General features: G+C 38.8%; 1 protein-coding gene across 3 annotated transcripts in view; it reads right to left on the reverse strand.

Moving 5' to 3' along the window:
• The window catches only part of chchd3a (coiled-coil-helix-coiled-coil-helix domain containing 3a), an 85,885-nt gene that overhangs the window by 53,584 nt on the left and 19,706 nt on the right, over positions 1-12,595 (reverse strand). For all 3 annotated transcript variants that reach the window (XM_084909333.1, XM_084909332.1, XM_084909331.1), the window contains one exon: positions 9,098-9,278. In XM_084909333.1, coding sequence (XP_084765459.1) covers positions 9,098-9,278 — 181 coding nt within the window. The remainder of the gene's footprint in view (positions 1-9,097; positions 9,279-12,595) is intronic.

Below are 12,595 nucleotides of genomic sequence, written 5' to 3' on the forward strand. Positions count from 1 at the left end.
AAAAACAACTAACATTGATGCAAACATAAATATTCTCAACCTCAGACACTGAAATGTTCGTAAATTTGATGAATAAAAGTTTTGTCCTCTCAAAAGGTGGCAATTTTCCTTTTATGGTGAGGAGCGTATTTTCAAATAAGTCTCTTTTTTTCGTCAATTGTGCAAAACAGGAAATATTTTTCTTGTCAACTTAAAAATATAAGGAGATATTCAGAGGTGATACAATTTGGAATCATTGACATTAAAGTGATATTATGTACAAGTACAGGGGTGTACTTGCTTCTTTGTAACCACAGTGACTGATAGATGTCTCCACTAGGCTCTTGAATCTTTGTGTTTGGTTAATGAAGCTGTAATGGTAGCTCCCCCCTCTGGGCCAATAAGAGAAATAATTCACTTCTTTAACATGAGGTTTGTACAAATTAACACAGTAGTGCAATAGGTACATTATGACCACTGTGCTAAACAGTATCTGCCATTTTCAAGATTTACTTTTTAAGAATTAGAGAAAATGTAATGTAAATATCAAACTTGTGTCTCTACCCAACCATCTTATTCCTTCTGTCAAACTCCATTGAGAAAAGTACACTGTGTTCTGACAAAATACTCTGCAGTAAAGTAAAATTAATACCACATTAGATTGCTGCATAAATATCGACAAACTTAAATATCCAAAAACAATTAACTGAATAGAGGTGGTTTAATGTCATTATGATGCCAATAAGTACCCCATATATCATGGACTTGTAACCTTTTGTAAGCAGTCTTGTTTGGACTTCAATCTTCTGGTGGTCAGGTGTGTTTAATGTACTAGGCTTGGGTATACCTTTAACCTATGATCACTTGGCACAACAAGCTAACTACTTCATTAAATTGACAACTTCAAATTTCCAAACTTTAGAATAATTCAACTGATAATTCTCTTAAATCCAGCTATGTCAAGGCTGACAGGTGTTATTCTTTATAAAATCTCAGGAGTATAATCAAAGATTGGGTGGAATTTGTCCTTGGTGTTCTGAGCAAATTCAAAACAGTGTGCCACTACCTGTTTATCTCATTCAAAAGAAAAAGACACAAGGAACCCCCCCGCCCCCCGCCCCCACCCAATATTCTTCATACTCTGTGATGTGGAAGTTTAGAGAAAATAAATGGGTTTTTTAAACTATTTCTTTAAATACCACCAACAGGCACCAATTCAAAACCCAGCAAGTCTCCTTTAATACCTGGGAAATTAAATTGTCAGCCCATTATCAGCCGGGTCCAGTCGTCTGTATCTAAAATGCAACAGCACGCAACTGAAGTACACAAGATTCTCCAAAAAGAGCAGGACATTTACCGGAGACTGCAGTTTTGCGAGGGGTGGAAAAGAGAGCACTACCAGAGCGAACACAGATTGGTGGTGGGGGCTAGTTGCATTAAAAATGTTAAGCTTTACCCAAAGTCATTTTCAAGCCAGCCAAGCATCAAATGGAACACAGTTTAAGGAAAGAGTAGGTACTGATTTTCTCTGAGGTCTGACAGCTTGGACATGGTGTGTGTCTGTATGTGTGTAGTGAGCAAACAAATATTCTTAGTATGCTGCATTATCCCTTGCTGTGAAAGCAGAGGTAGTGGAAAGAAATCATGGAACATCGCATTACCGGCTGGAATGTGTATATCTGAGTGTTTGTACGAAAGACAGAGATAAAGATGGAAACAGAAGGAGTGACAAAAGACTGATAAACAGCTACAGGGCTGATGGGTGGGATGAGGCTCTGAACAGAATATCTGCACATGTTGCAAATTCTCTCTCATCTCTATATCTGTTGTTTTCTTTTACTGCACATGCAGCTTTAAGCAAAGATGACAAAAACTGGCATGAAATACGACCAGGCTGTACCTACGACTAAGTTCAGTCAGGAACACTAGTTAACACCAGATCGTTATTTTCATCTGTGGTAAATTTATATCTGGCAGCATCGCTCCATTTTGTCTCCAACCCTTCCACGTTCACACAGTACAAGGAAATATCAAGGCATTGTGAGCACACCACCTGGTCTGTATACACACAAAGCCAGAGGCAGAGGGAGAGAGCCCCAGCAAGACCCCAGAACAGCAGAAAACAGCATTTATTAAGGCGGTAATAGAATCAGGTGTGTTGTAAAGCTTCTTGCAGATGAGCAACTACTATGGGCAAAGTAAAGCAGCTTTAAATGGCTATATGAGATTAGGCATGTCTAGAAACTATCTACTGAGCCATCATTAATACTACAGTTCATTTATTAAATCTTACTGATAATACTGAATGTTTGTTAACAATGTATATAATCATTTATGATTTGAGAACTTTAAAAATGTGAATTGCATGAGAGTCTCTTCAATTATACACATGAAATAACCATTTTTAAATACTATTACCGATATAGGATTTTTAAAACCTATACTGGGAATCTAAAAATACAATATTATGAAATATTGACTGATATGTTTCTTGTTCGGTAAGAGCCAGTAAAATCATCAGTGATATAGTTGATAAGCATGCAACTCAATAAGAGTCTTCATTTTTGCTTGTTTGTTCATTTGTTATTCTTCAGCTAAAGCTAATGCAATCCTGCAGTAGATTTAAGGTTAGGCTTTCCAGCTTTGTGCTATAGGTCATCGGGGTGGAATAAAAAGTAAAACAAATGAAAAATTTGAGTGTTTTGGACCAGTTTGATTACAGCAGACAAAACATTACCCCACCCAAACAACTGTTTAAAGCTTGAAAAGATTGATGACTCTTGCTTTGATTGAAAAGCCTGCCTTAGGGTTAGAGTCTGTGCCTGAGTGAGACGCTATGACCAAGTGATTGATAGACCACAAGACCGGTTTAGCTCTGCAGGGAGCAAAGTCGTTGAAAATCAAAAGAGGGGACAGCGAAGGTCTATGATTGTATTAAAACACAGATGCGTGGAGTGACAGATGGACGCACACTGTGAATAAGACTTCTATGACTCATTCAGGCCATGTCTGTGTAGATCTCTGCCAAAAGCACAGATCTGTCAGTAACTAAGGACACAATTATATTTATATTGATTTATATACTGGTCTTTTCTGTTTTTCCTTCAGCTGGTACCCACTAAAAAGGAGGACATATTGCTCATTGTTAATGCCTTTTCAATTAAGCACTAATTGAACTGTTATCCAATTCAGGTTTATGGTTAAGCCATCTCTACTACATTAAGCTCCCGATCACAGTTCTTCCACATTAATATGTCAAGTGAACACCTGATGAGAAGAAACTGCATTTATTAGGTTACCCAGCAAGTGCGAGTTAAAACAATAAGTGTTGCGATTTAGCTTTTCAGTATGAATCATGAGGCTTTGTCACTTACTTACAGCCAGTTTAATCTCCAATCTTAAATATTTGTTCTCCTTTGGACAAGCAACCGTAAATTGAGTGAATAAGCATTAAGAGTATAACTAAGCATAATACTGAATTATCTCAACAGTAATTACGTCTGCTCATTTATTGTTTAAAGAAAACACCCAGTCCACACAGGAACAGATTTTATCAACACATTTCCAGTGTTCCCCCTTCCTGTGCCGTGCCGTGCCCCCCCCCCCAGAGTGGCAGAACATGTGTGATCGCTGACAGTGAACATGTTCCCCTCCGACAACAGAACCCCAGAAACCCAGCAGTGTCGATGACAACGCACACCCCTGCCTACACTACTGTGAAGTTTCAATTACCGGTAGACTTGCTGCCTGACTGCTGCCAGTCACCCTGACGGGGACGGGAAAGACAAGCAATCCCACCAGGGTGCTGCAGAGTATCCTGGTTACACTCGTTATTTATCATAAAATATAGCTGGTTGCATTCAATGTCATGTTTAGACACACATAATAGTTTTTTGCAGACAAGCGGTCATACAACAACATTTTTTTCCCGCTGGATTGAAAATGCAACGTTCAAATAAAGTAAAAGCAGTAAAAGAAGAACAAAAACAGCAGATAGAAATGAAGAGAATAATTAAATGCTAAAAACAATGGAAATTCTTCATGCCTTCCTTAAAAGATTCCCAAAATAAATTGGGATTTTTTTCTTAATCTTGTTTCCCTTGGTATATAAATAACAACAGTGAATTATAAATCAATTACTGGAAGTCAGGATCCAGACCAAATAAAGCTAAATCTAAATCAATAAAACCTAAAATGAAACCAAACCTTAGTCTAACCCAATGTCTTGGGGCAAATCTCCAGAAGAGGTGTCTCTGTAATTGGTGCAGCAATGGTTGTGAAGGTTATGGCTATTATAGGTGAGCATGGGGAGGCATAACTGCTCACAACACCGCTCTCATTGTGTGTGAAGTAGAAGAGGGAATGTATGGTGTTCTGCTGCTCACCGTGACCTGTATCTTAATGAGGGGGACAAATCAATACTATGCTGGACAAAGAGCTACTGCTGCCATAGACAAAGGGTTTTTCAGTGGCAGCGAACATGGGAGCAGGGTTCAGGTCAGCTTACATCTAAATGAAACATTCTGAAATTCATTTTAAGCATAAACACATCTTTTTCTGGCTTAATATTTAAGTCAGATTATTCTTTAAGTTTAAGATCGCATGCTGTTGTGACTTTTTTTGCTCAACTTCTTCTCTTCTCTCGTCATGTTTTCTTCTTCTTTCTTCCTCCCATATTAAATCAACAAAAAATAAAAAGTCCTCTGCCATCGGACAGCTAGATTGATTGATGACAGATGCAATGTTTACTCATGTAGTCGACGCTCTCAACTATTTCACTTTCTACAATGCTGAAAAAAAGTACACTCTCATTTCTCTTGACACCAGATATGCCAGTGGGCTAAAATAAATCCAGCAGTTTTCAAAACATTCTTACTTGTACTGGTAATTTTCAACAACAAGTCAATTTTTTTTTCTGGGAACACAGCAGAATGGTATCTATAACTCACTCTGAACATATCCAGTCAACACTAGACTTAAAGCCAATACACGTATTATATATACTGTGCATGTCAAATGGCTGTGCAAACGACTTACAACATCAAAATTAACAGTCAATTCAGTAACAAAGCACTTTTTGTGGAATGAGGATAAATCAAGAAGATAAATAGTGTATAAAAGCAAATATGAGGGGGATTCAAAACTCATGAACCACTAAAAACAAATGAATAAAGCCTAAAAGTTAATAGGGTTGTCACTAAGGATGTCAACAAAACTGATACTTCCAGTATCTTCGATGGCAAAATTCTGAAAATGTGACAACTGAATAATTGCAAATAGCTAAACGAGCTTTACTGATCTCCTGAAAATCAAGTCAAAGTGTCAACTTTTTTAGAACCCTACAAGGCAATACATGTGGTGTGAAGAAGACTAGTGCAATAAAGACTGAAAAATCACAGTGAAAAGGTTCCCTCGGCCACCAGAGTCTATGCTTACCCCTGTGCGATAGGACCAAAATCTCATGTCCCGATATAAGAATTCTATCGTCCAGATAACGATATAAATCACAAAAATGTGACATTTTCTGTAAATTCTGTGAATCTCGGGCAGCTCGACTTGCGGGAAGTGTTTCCAGCTGCGCGTCATGTAGCTGGAGTCGAGTGTTTTAACTGATGCATGAAACTATACATTTTTAACGGCCGCCGTTTTCTTTGTGAGTATTTATTACACGGCGTGCTGTGGGGAAAAGCCTGTTCTAACGATTGAGTCTAAGGTTTATTTTTTAGCACCTGGCGGCTCTTTTTTACTTCTCATCCGTAAAGAATCTGCTCTTTCACGTGATTCAGTTTATTTTGAAAAGTCTCAACAGGATCTTGAGCTTTATTGTGAAAGGTTTATGTGGAACATAAACAAGCGCACACGCGATGGTGTTACCGTCATTGTTGCTAATGACAACGCATAAAAACAGGCGCTTGTCCGTCCGTAGTGTGGTTATATTAAATATAAGAGAAAGAGAGAACTTTAAGAAATTAATATAGCCACTACAGTGACCATCAAAACGATGAAAAAATATTGCCGTAAACAGTTTATTTTGCGACACCACGAAACAAACGATAGCGTAAAATGAAACAATAGACGTTTTTATATCGTCATCCGATATATATCGTTATATTGAACAGCCCTACTTACCCATAACCTCACCCAAGAGCTCTTTCTTAATAAACTTATTGACTTTGCCCTGCCATTGGAACTAGTTTCTCTTTTAAATTACTGATACTTATGCTCTTAACATCAATGTAAATTTAATTCGATGGATAATCTGTGCAGAGTTGCTCAACTGGATGATCTGAAGAGTAGTTAAAAACAATATATTTGAGGAAAAAAATGAAACGATTCAATACACTTATTTGCTGACATTTTAAATTGACCATCTTAGCATTTGATTTTTCTTTTGTTAACAAAAAATATGTCACACAAAGACATCGATGGGTTTAAAGACAGACAGGCAGGGGATGGACCCAACGCAACACAACTTGTTTAATGTTTTATCAAAGGTGAGCTCACTGTGGGTAGTAGACAATCCCGGAGTTTGACAAACAAGGAGTAAAATGACAATGGGTGGGAGACGTCTTGGGCGAGAGGCTGTCTTTTAAAATGCAAAAGTCCATTTCCAGTTGAAAAGAACATTGGCTGCGTGCAAGCGTCTGACTTGACAATTACATGAGTGGTGCGAACGGCGCTGCGCCTCCACTGATAACCCGTCACATTCTATTAAAACTCCAGCACTCCAAAAGAATGCTCGAACAGAAGAAAATTATCACAGGCGCACACACATACACAATTTTAAAACAGTAAAACCTTCTGACGAAGATTCTTTAGCTGCATTATGTCTGCTTTAAAGGAAGGAGAGACAAACTGGAAGGGGAATAGCAACTATCAAGTGAATTTATGCAGAAAATATAGCTTACAAAGAACGGAACAAAGAGTGAAAACAACCGTGTGTACGCTCCGGCTGCTGCTGAATGCTAAGCTATTGCAGAGTTATCTATCTGTAGTTTCAAAGGCTCCTAACGGCCTTAGGTTAGCCTTGGGGCTACAAGCAATAACTTCACAGCTTTAAGGAAAAGTTCTCTTAAATGTAGGGAGTTATTACTTCAGGAAGATACGGGCAAAGATACGCACAAGGACTTTCCTCTGTGACAGTTCAGTAAGACGCACCACCCCCTACGCTGCTGCTCCATATGTACAGAAAAAGGTGTTAACTTCTTGTCCTTCCTTTCCTTTAACTGCATCCTGCCTCTCATTTGTCCTGCCTTCCTCCCCATGAAAACAACAGAAATTAAATTACAGAAAACTTATGACTGAAACCATTTTCTTCACAGAGGCTGAATGGAAAAGCACATCGCATCATAAGTCTCCCATCCTCACCATCTCTCTCGCTCATCACCTTTATTTATTTTTTAACTTTCGATCTCAGCAGTTCCAAATGAAGGATCCCTCATACACTTGTCCCGCGGCTAGGAATCACGTCAACGCTTCTCTCGTCCTCTCTCTCTCTCTCTCTCTCTCAACAAAATGATTCATTTTTCTATTACGCCGATGAACGTGTGAAATGAGCTATATAATCAATAGCATAGGTTTGTAAACAGCAGACACACTCCAGGGAAAATGTGTTTTCTTTTTGAAAATAATACACTGCCTGTGTGTGTGTGGTAAAGGATGCTCATCTGACAATGTTTACAAGGGCAATTTGCAGGAAATAAAGACACAGGCAGCTCAAAATGAAGGTATATTTCATAACGGCAGCAGGATGAACAGGCCGAGATTTAAAAAGAGGACAACAATATCTACCGCAAAGAGCTGTTTACTTACTGTACTATGTTTAAAGTGTAAGCCGTGCTGTGACACCGTGCTATGAGTTTTTATAATGCAGAAAAAGCTTTGATATATACAGTGTTGAGAATGGGTAGAAAAGGAATATATTCTATGAATTGCTGCTCACGGTGATGCTCACAGCCTAACATTTGTCGCTGTACCACTTATGCTCTGCGTAACCGCCAAAAGGTTCACTTCAGAGTGCAAATGTGTGTGACAGAGCAGCAATGTGTGAAAATAAAATGGGACCCTTTTTTATGTACAACCTCAATTCCAAAATAGTTGGGACGCCGTGTGAAATGTAAATAAAAAGAAGATAGTGAAAATGAACCCAGATTTTATTCGCAGTAGAACGCAGCAAACGTAACAAATGTTTAAACCGAGAAAAAAAAAAACAGAAGGTCATTTTGAATTTGCAACACATTTCAAAAAAGGTGGGACAAGGCAAAGTTTACCAATCTGAAGCATTCCCTCTTCTTTTAATAACACTTAGTAAACTGGGAACTCAGGAGACCAGCTGCTGGACTTTTGGGAGAGGGCTGTTGTCCCATTCTTGTCTAACAAAGGGTTCCAGCTGTTATTCTTTTCATGAGGGTTGGTGAAAGGTCTGGACTGCAGACAGTTCAACATCTAAATTCTTCTACTATAAAGCCATGCTGTAATAGATTAAGTATGTATCTTTGGAACTGTGATTTAAAAAAAAATCCTCTCCTCTGAAAATACAAGTCTATACAATTTCTTCTTTTTGAACTGTAGTGATGAGATACATGCACACACATCCCCATCCATCCATCAAACATGACTATTATTTTGGACAAGAACAAACTTCCTCTAACAACAGCTATAACCCAATCTGCCATGGGAAACACACCAAAGTGACACCTTGTGCATATCTCTGGAATGCACAAGGTGTCTTTAACAAAACAGCAGTTTGTTTGACACTGCACAACACTCCTGAGCCAGTTCCAGCTGACACTGTTCAAAAGGCAGGGCATGTCCTGTACAGCTAAGCAATCAGACATAAAGCTAACACAGCCATTAGTGGTCACATTCACACTTGCCTAACAGCAAATTAATCTAACCTACGTGTGTTTTCACAGTCAGAATGAACCTTAAGCACTCAGAGAGAGCACATGCAAACTCAAACACAGAAAAGCTCTAGCCACCATGTGTTAATGCCAGTGTTGGTCATGGTGCAGATTTAGATTCATGTGCATTTTAAGATGCATGAAACTGTTAGCAAGATACAATGAAATTGCCACATTCACAGCAACATATTAACTACTTTTTTTCAAGGACTTACTAATAAGTGAGCACGGAGCTTCTCATCCTCAGCAGCAATCCTCTCCCGTATGAAAGCCTGCTGAAGGCTCTCTTGGACCGCAGCTCGCTGTTCAGACAGGAGCCTGGACACTTCACCATGCACTTGGAACTTAGCCTCAGCATGTGCCTGTGCTGATGCCCGGGCCTTTTCTGCCTCTACCCTGTGTATCATAAAAAAAATTAAAAAAAGTCAAACATTCCTACACTTTTAAAACCACTTAAATGCCATAATTTCATGTATAAATTAGCATGATTAGCATAATTTAACTTACTGTACATTCATACATGCTTCCACATTAGGGATAGAAAATCTGTTACATTGGTACAACATGTCTGTATATGTGGCGCTTCAAAATCCAGTTTTCTATGTTTATTAAGATCAAGCGACAACAAATGAGCTTCTTCAGTGTTTACAAGACTACTTATATTCACATGACATGGAGTTCTGAAAACAATTAAAAGTAAAAGACTGTATGTAAAAGACAGAAGTAGCCACCACAACGTTACCCACCGGTTTGCAAAGTCAGATTTTGAAAACTTGATTTTAGTATTTTGGCCATAATGATAACATTACATGCTCAAAAGACACGAACACCAAAAACCATAATAGAGAAGTCCAATCCAGTGACCAGAATTAAATAAGTGGAAGCCTAGCAGACTGGTTACCTCCTAGCCAGTACATTTCTAACAATAATAATTAATTATAACTCTGAATAATTACATTTTCCACACTAGGAAGAAAGAATTTCCTATGCAGACCAAAATAATTTTTGTGACAGGCTGTAAACAGTGTATTTACATTTTAACACGGCCTATAAACTAACTTGCTTTTGGAGTCAGCCTCACATGGCAAATCAAGGAACTGCACTGTTTGCCAATTTCACATGGGCTCATTTTTTTCAGCTTTGAAGGTTGATCCATACTCATGTTTTTGCTATTCCACAGCTTCCTCAAAAAGGACAGCTTCGAAAAGTAAGGGTAAATCAAAAATAAAAAGTTATAAAATTCACAGTCAAGTGAAACTGAAACCATTTATCAGATGTCTATCAGAGTTTATCAATTCTTTATAGTGAAGCTAAAGAGTGACTTTACAGTAAATAAATAGAAAACGCTAATATTTAACCGCAAAAAAGGAACATCAACCTTATGAAGCAGTAGTATAAACTGAGGCAGTACGCACTCCACAGACACAGGACCACCATTTGAACCCTGTCACTGGGTTCTCATAGTTGCCTAGCAACGCACTCCCTATTCAGTGACAGTGTGCTTGATTGAATAAGGAGGAACATCCCTGAAACCCTGAAAGTCTTCCTCTGCTCGGAATCAAACAGTCACAGCAAGGTAAAATAAACAGAACAGACAGAGCGAGAGGCAATCTGAATTATGACAGACTGAAAGAAGATGGTGAGGATGTTAACAAACATCTGCATCACAAAAATCCAAAGAAAGCCCTGAAAAACACTCTTGACATGAATGAAAATGAGTCAAAACAAATTCCTCCACATATGAATCAGCCATCTACAAACCTCAGCAGAGGTCTCACTCATCTCTTATTGTATGATAAGCAACGAGGAGACATTGTTAAAATCACAGCAGGTGTATCTAAATTGGGATTCATCAGAATAAGTAGTTCTTCCCATTTTATTTCATCTCTTCGCAAGAATTCAAGTACAGAAAAGTTAAATGACTCATTTACAGCCTCATCAGGTTTGTGCATTATGGCTCATTATGATAATTTAAATGGATCATCCTACAAAGCAAGTGTATAGTGAGAGTCATGGGTGGCTTCCTCAACTCATGGCTATACTTTCTTGACATTACAAACACCTGATAGGATTTCATCTTTTATTCCATTTAAAAAGAATCACATTATCTCTTCATTCACTTGTGAATACACCGAACATTTCGACAACCACGATGGACAGATTTGACTGACCATTCCAAGACCTCGGCTTTGAGGAAATGATGGGTAGGTCGGGCTAATTAAAGTATGTATGATGTCTAAAAGCTGCAATACCATTAAATGTTGAATAAAGTCAGGTTACATGGGGACCCAGATGAAAAGCCTACAAGAGAGACAAAAGTAAGGAGAGTGTGTGAGCAGTGGCGACATGACATGTTTGGCCCTGAGGAAGTGAAGCAAAGAAGAGAGTGAGAGAAAGAGATGGAGAGAGACCAGCCATGTCCAGTCTCACAGTCCACTGGGCTGCACACGTCAGCAGACTCCATCCATCATCAGGCTCCGACTCACGCACACACAGACACACAGGGTGCCTCCTAATGGCCTTTTACATTCACCATTTCCCCTCCGATCCACGCTTCCCTGCTTGCACTGCTAATGCACCTAAGCTACCTTTATCCAACAAGCTATTGCTAAAACTATGACACATGACTGACTGTATATCACTTTTCTCAAGAAAAAGGGGTTTGGTTTCAGTCATGTGGGCCACTAAAAGCTACAAATTTCACATTTAGGACATGACAAGTCCGACACTTTTAGGAGAATAGAATTCAGTAAAAATGTACCCAATGAGACGTTTGCCATTTGCCATGTAAAAAAGGTTCATAAGTTCTTCAATAGATGATAAGGAAACTTTAAAATAGCGTGGTTTGTGTTGTTCTATGAAATATTGTTTTTCCATGGGTGTAGGTGAACTAAAAAATATAAGCGATTCATATCACCTACAAGAGATCCTGACAAAGTATCAAAAGCTACCATATGAACAAAAGAACGAAAGAGGGCCAAGAAAATAGACAGCCCAGCAAAAAAATCTTTTCTTTTTTTTTTTACCGACTTCCTCACAACTGCTAACCCAAGCAAAGACTGCTATCACTAGCAGGATGCTATCTGTCTGCTTCACCTCTATTGCTTTCCAGTCATTATTGCCCTGTCTCTGGGATATTGGACGCATTTTTCATTCGACTGTAGAAGATTGACACTAGGAGGAAGAGAGGGGGCTTTGAGGTAGAGCATGGTTGAACCAGAGACGGAGAGGGAGAGAGAAAAAAAACAACACGTACAGAGTGCAGGAGAAGGGAAGAATATCATGTCTTTGGAGGATAAGTGGATGATGTTTGGCCGGGTTCAGGACAGAAAGAGGGAATCATTTGGCCGAGTAACCAGAGCTTTGATTGTTCCCTGGCTCAAGCCTTAAAAACAGAAAGATGGAAAGTCAGAACCACTGAGGAATCATTATTTTGAAGAGGAACAGAGCACAAGTGGGTCGAACTGTGTCGACCTTTCAAGAAAAGAACTCGCCACATTCGTGAGGTGACCTTGAACAGATGGACTAAGGAATACTTCGCTTCTTTAGGGCACTATTTTTAAATCTGGCAGACAGCAGATCTGTGGCAGTTCATACGGGAAAAATTATACGTTGATTTTGGAAATGAATTAAAGGCAAGCTTTGTGTGCACAGTCATCCGTAGTCATCACACTTTCCAAAAACAAAAAGTCCAAAACAATGAGTAGAAAGAA

The sequence above is a fragment of the Perissodus microlepis genome, chromosome 17, assembly GCF_051167445.1.
Source record: "Perissodus microlepis isolate ML-2025 ecotype Zambia chromosome 17, ASM5116744v1, whole genome shotgun sequence".
Taxonomy (NCBI): Eukaryota; Metazoa; Chordata; class Actinopteri; order Cichliformes; family Cichlidae; genus Perissodus; species Perissodus microlepis.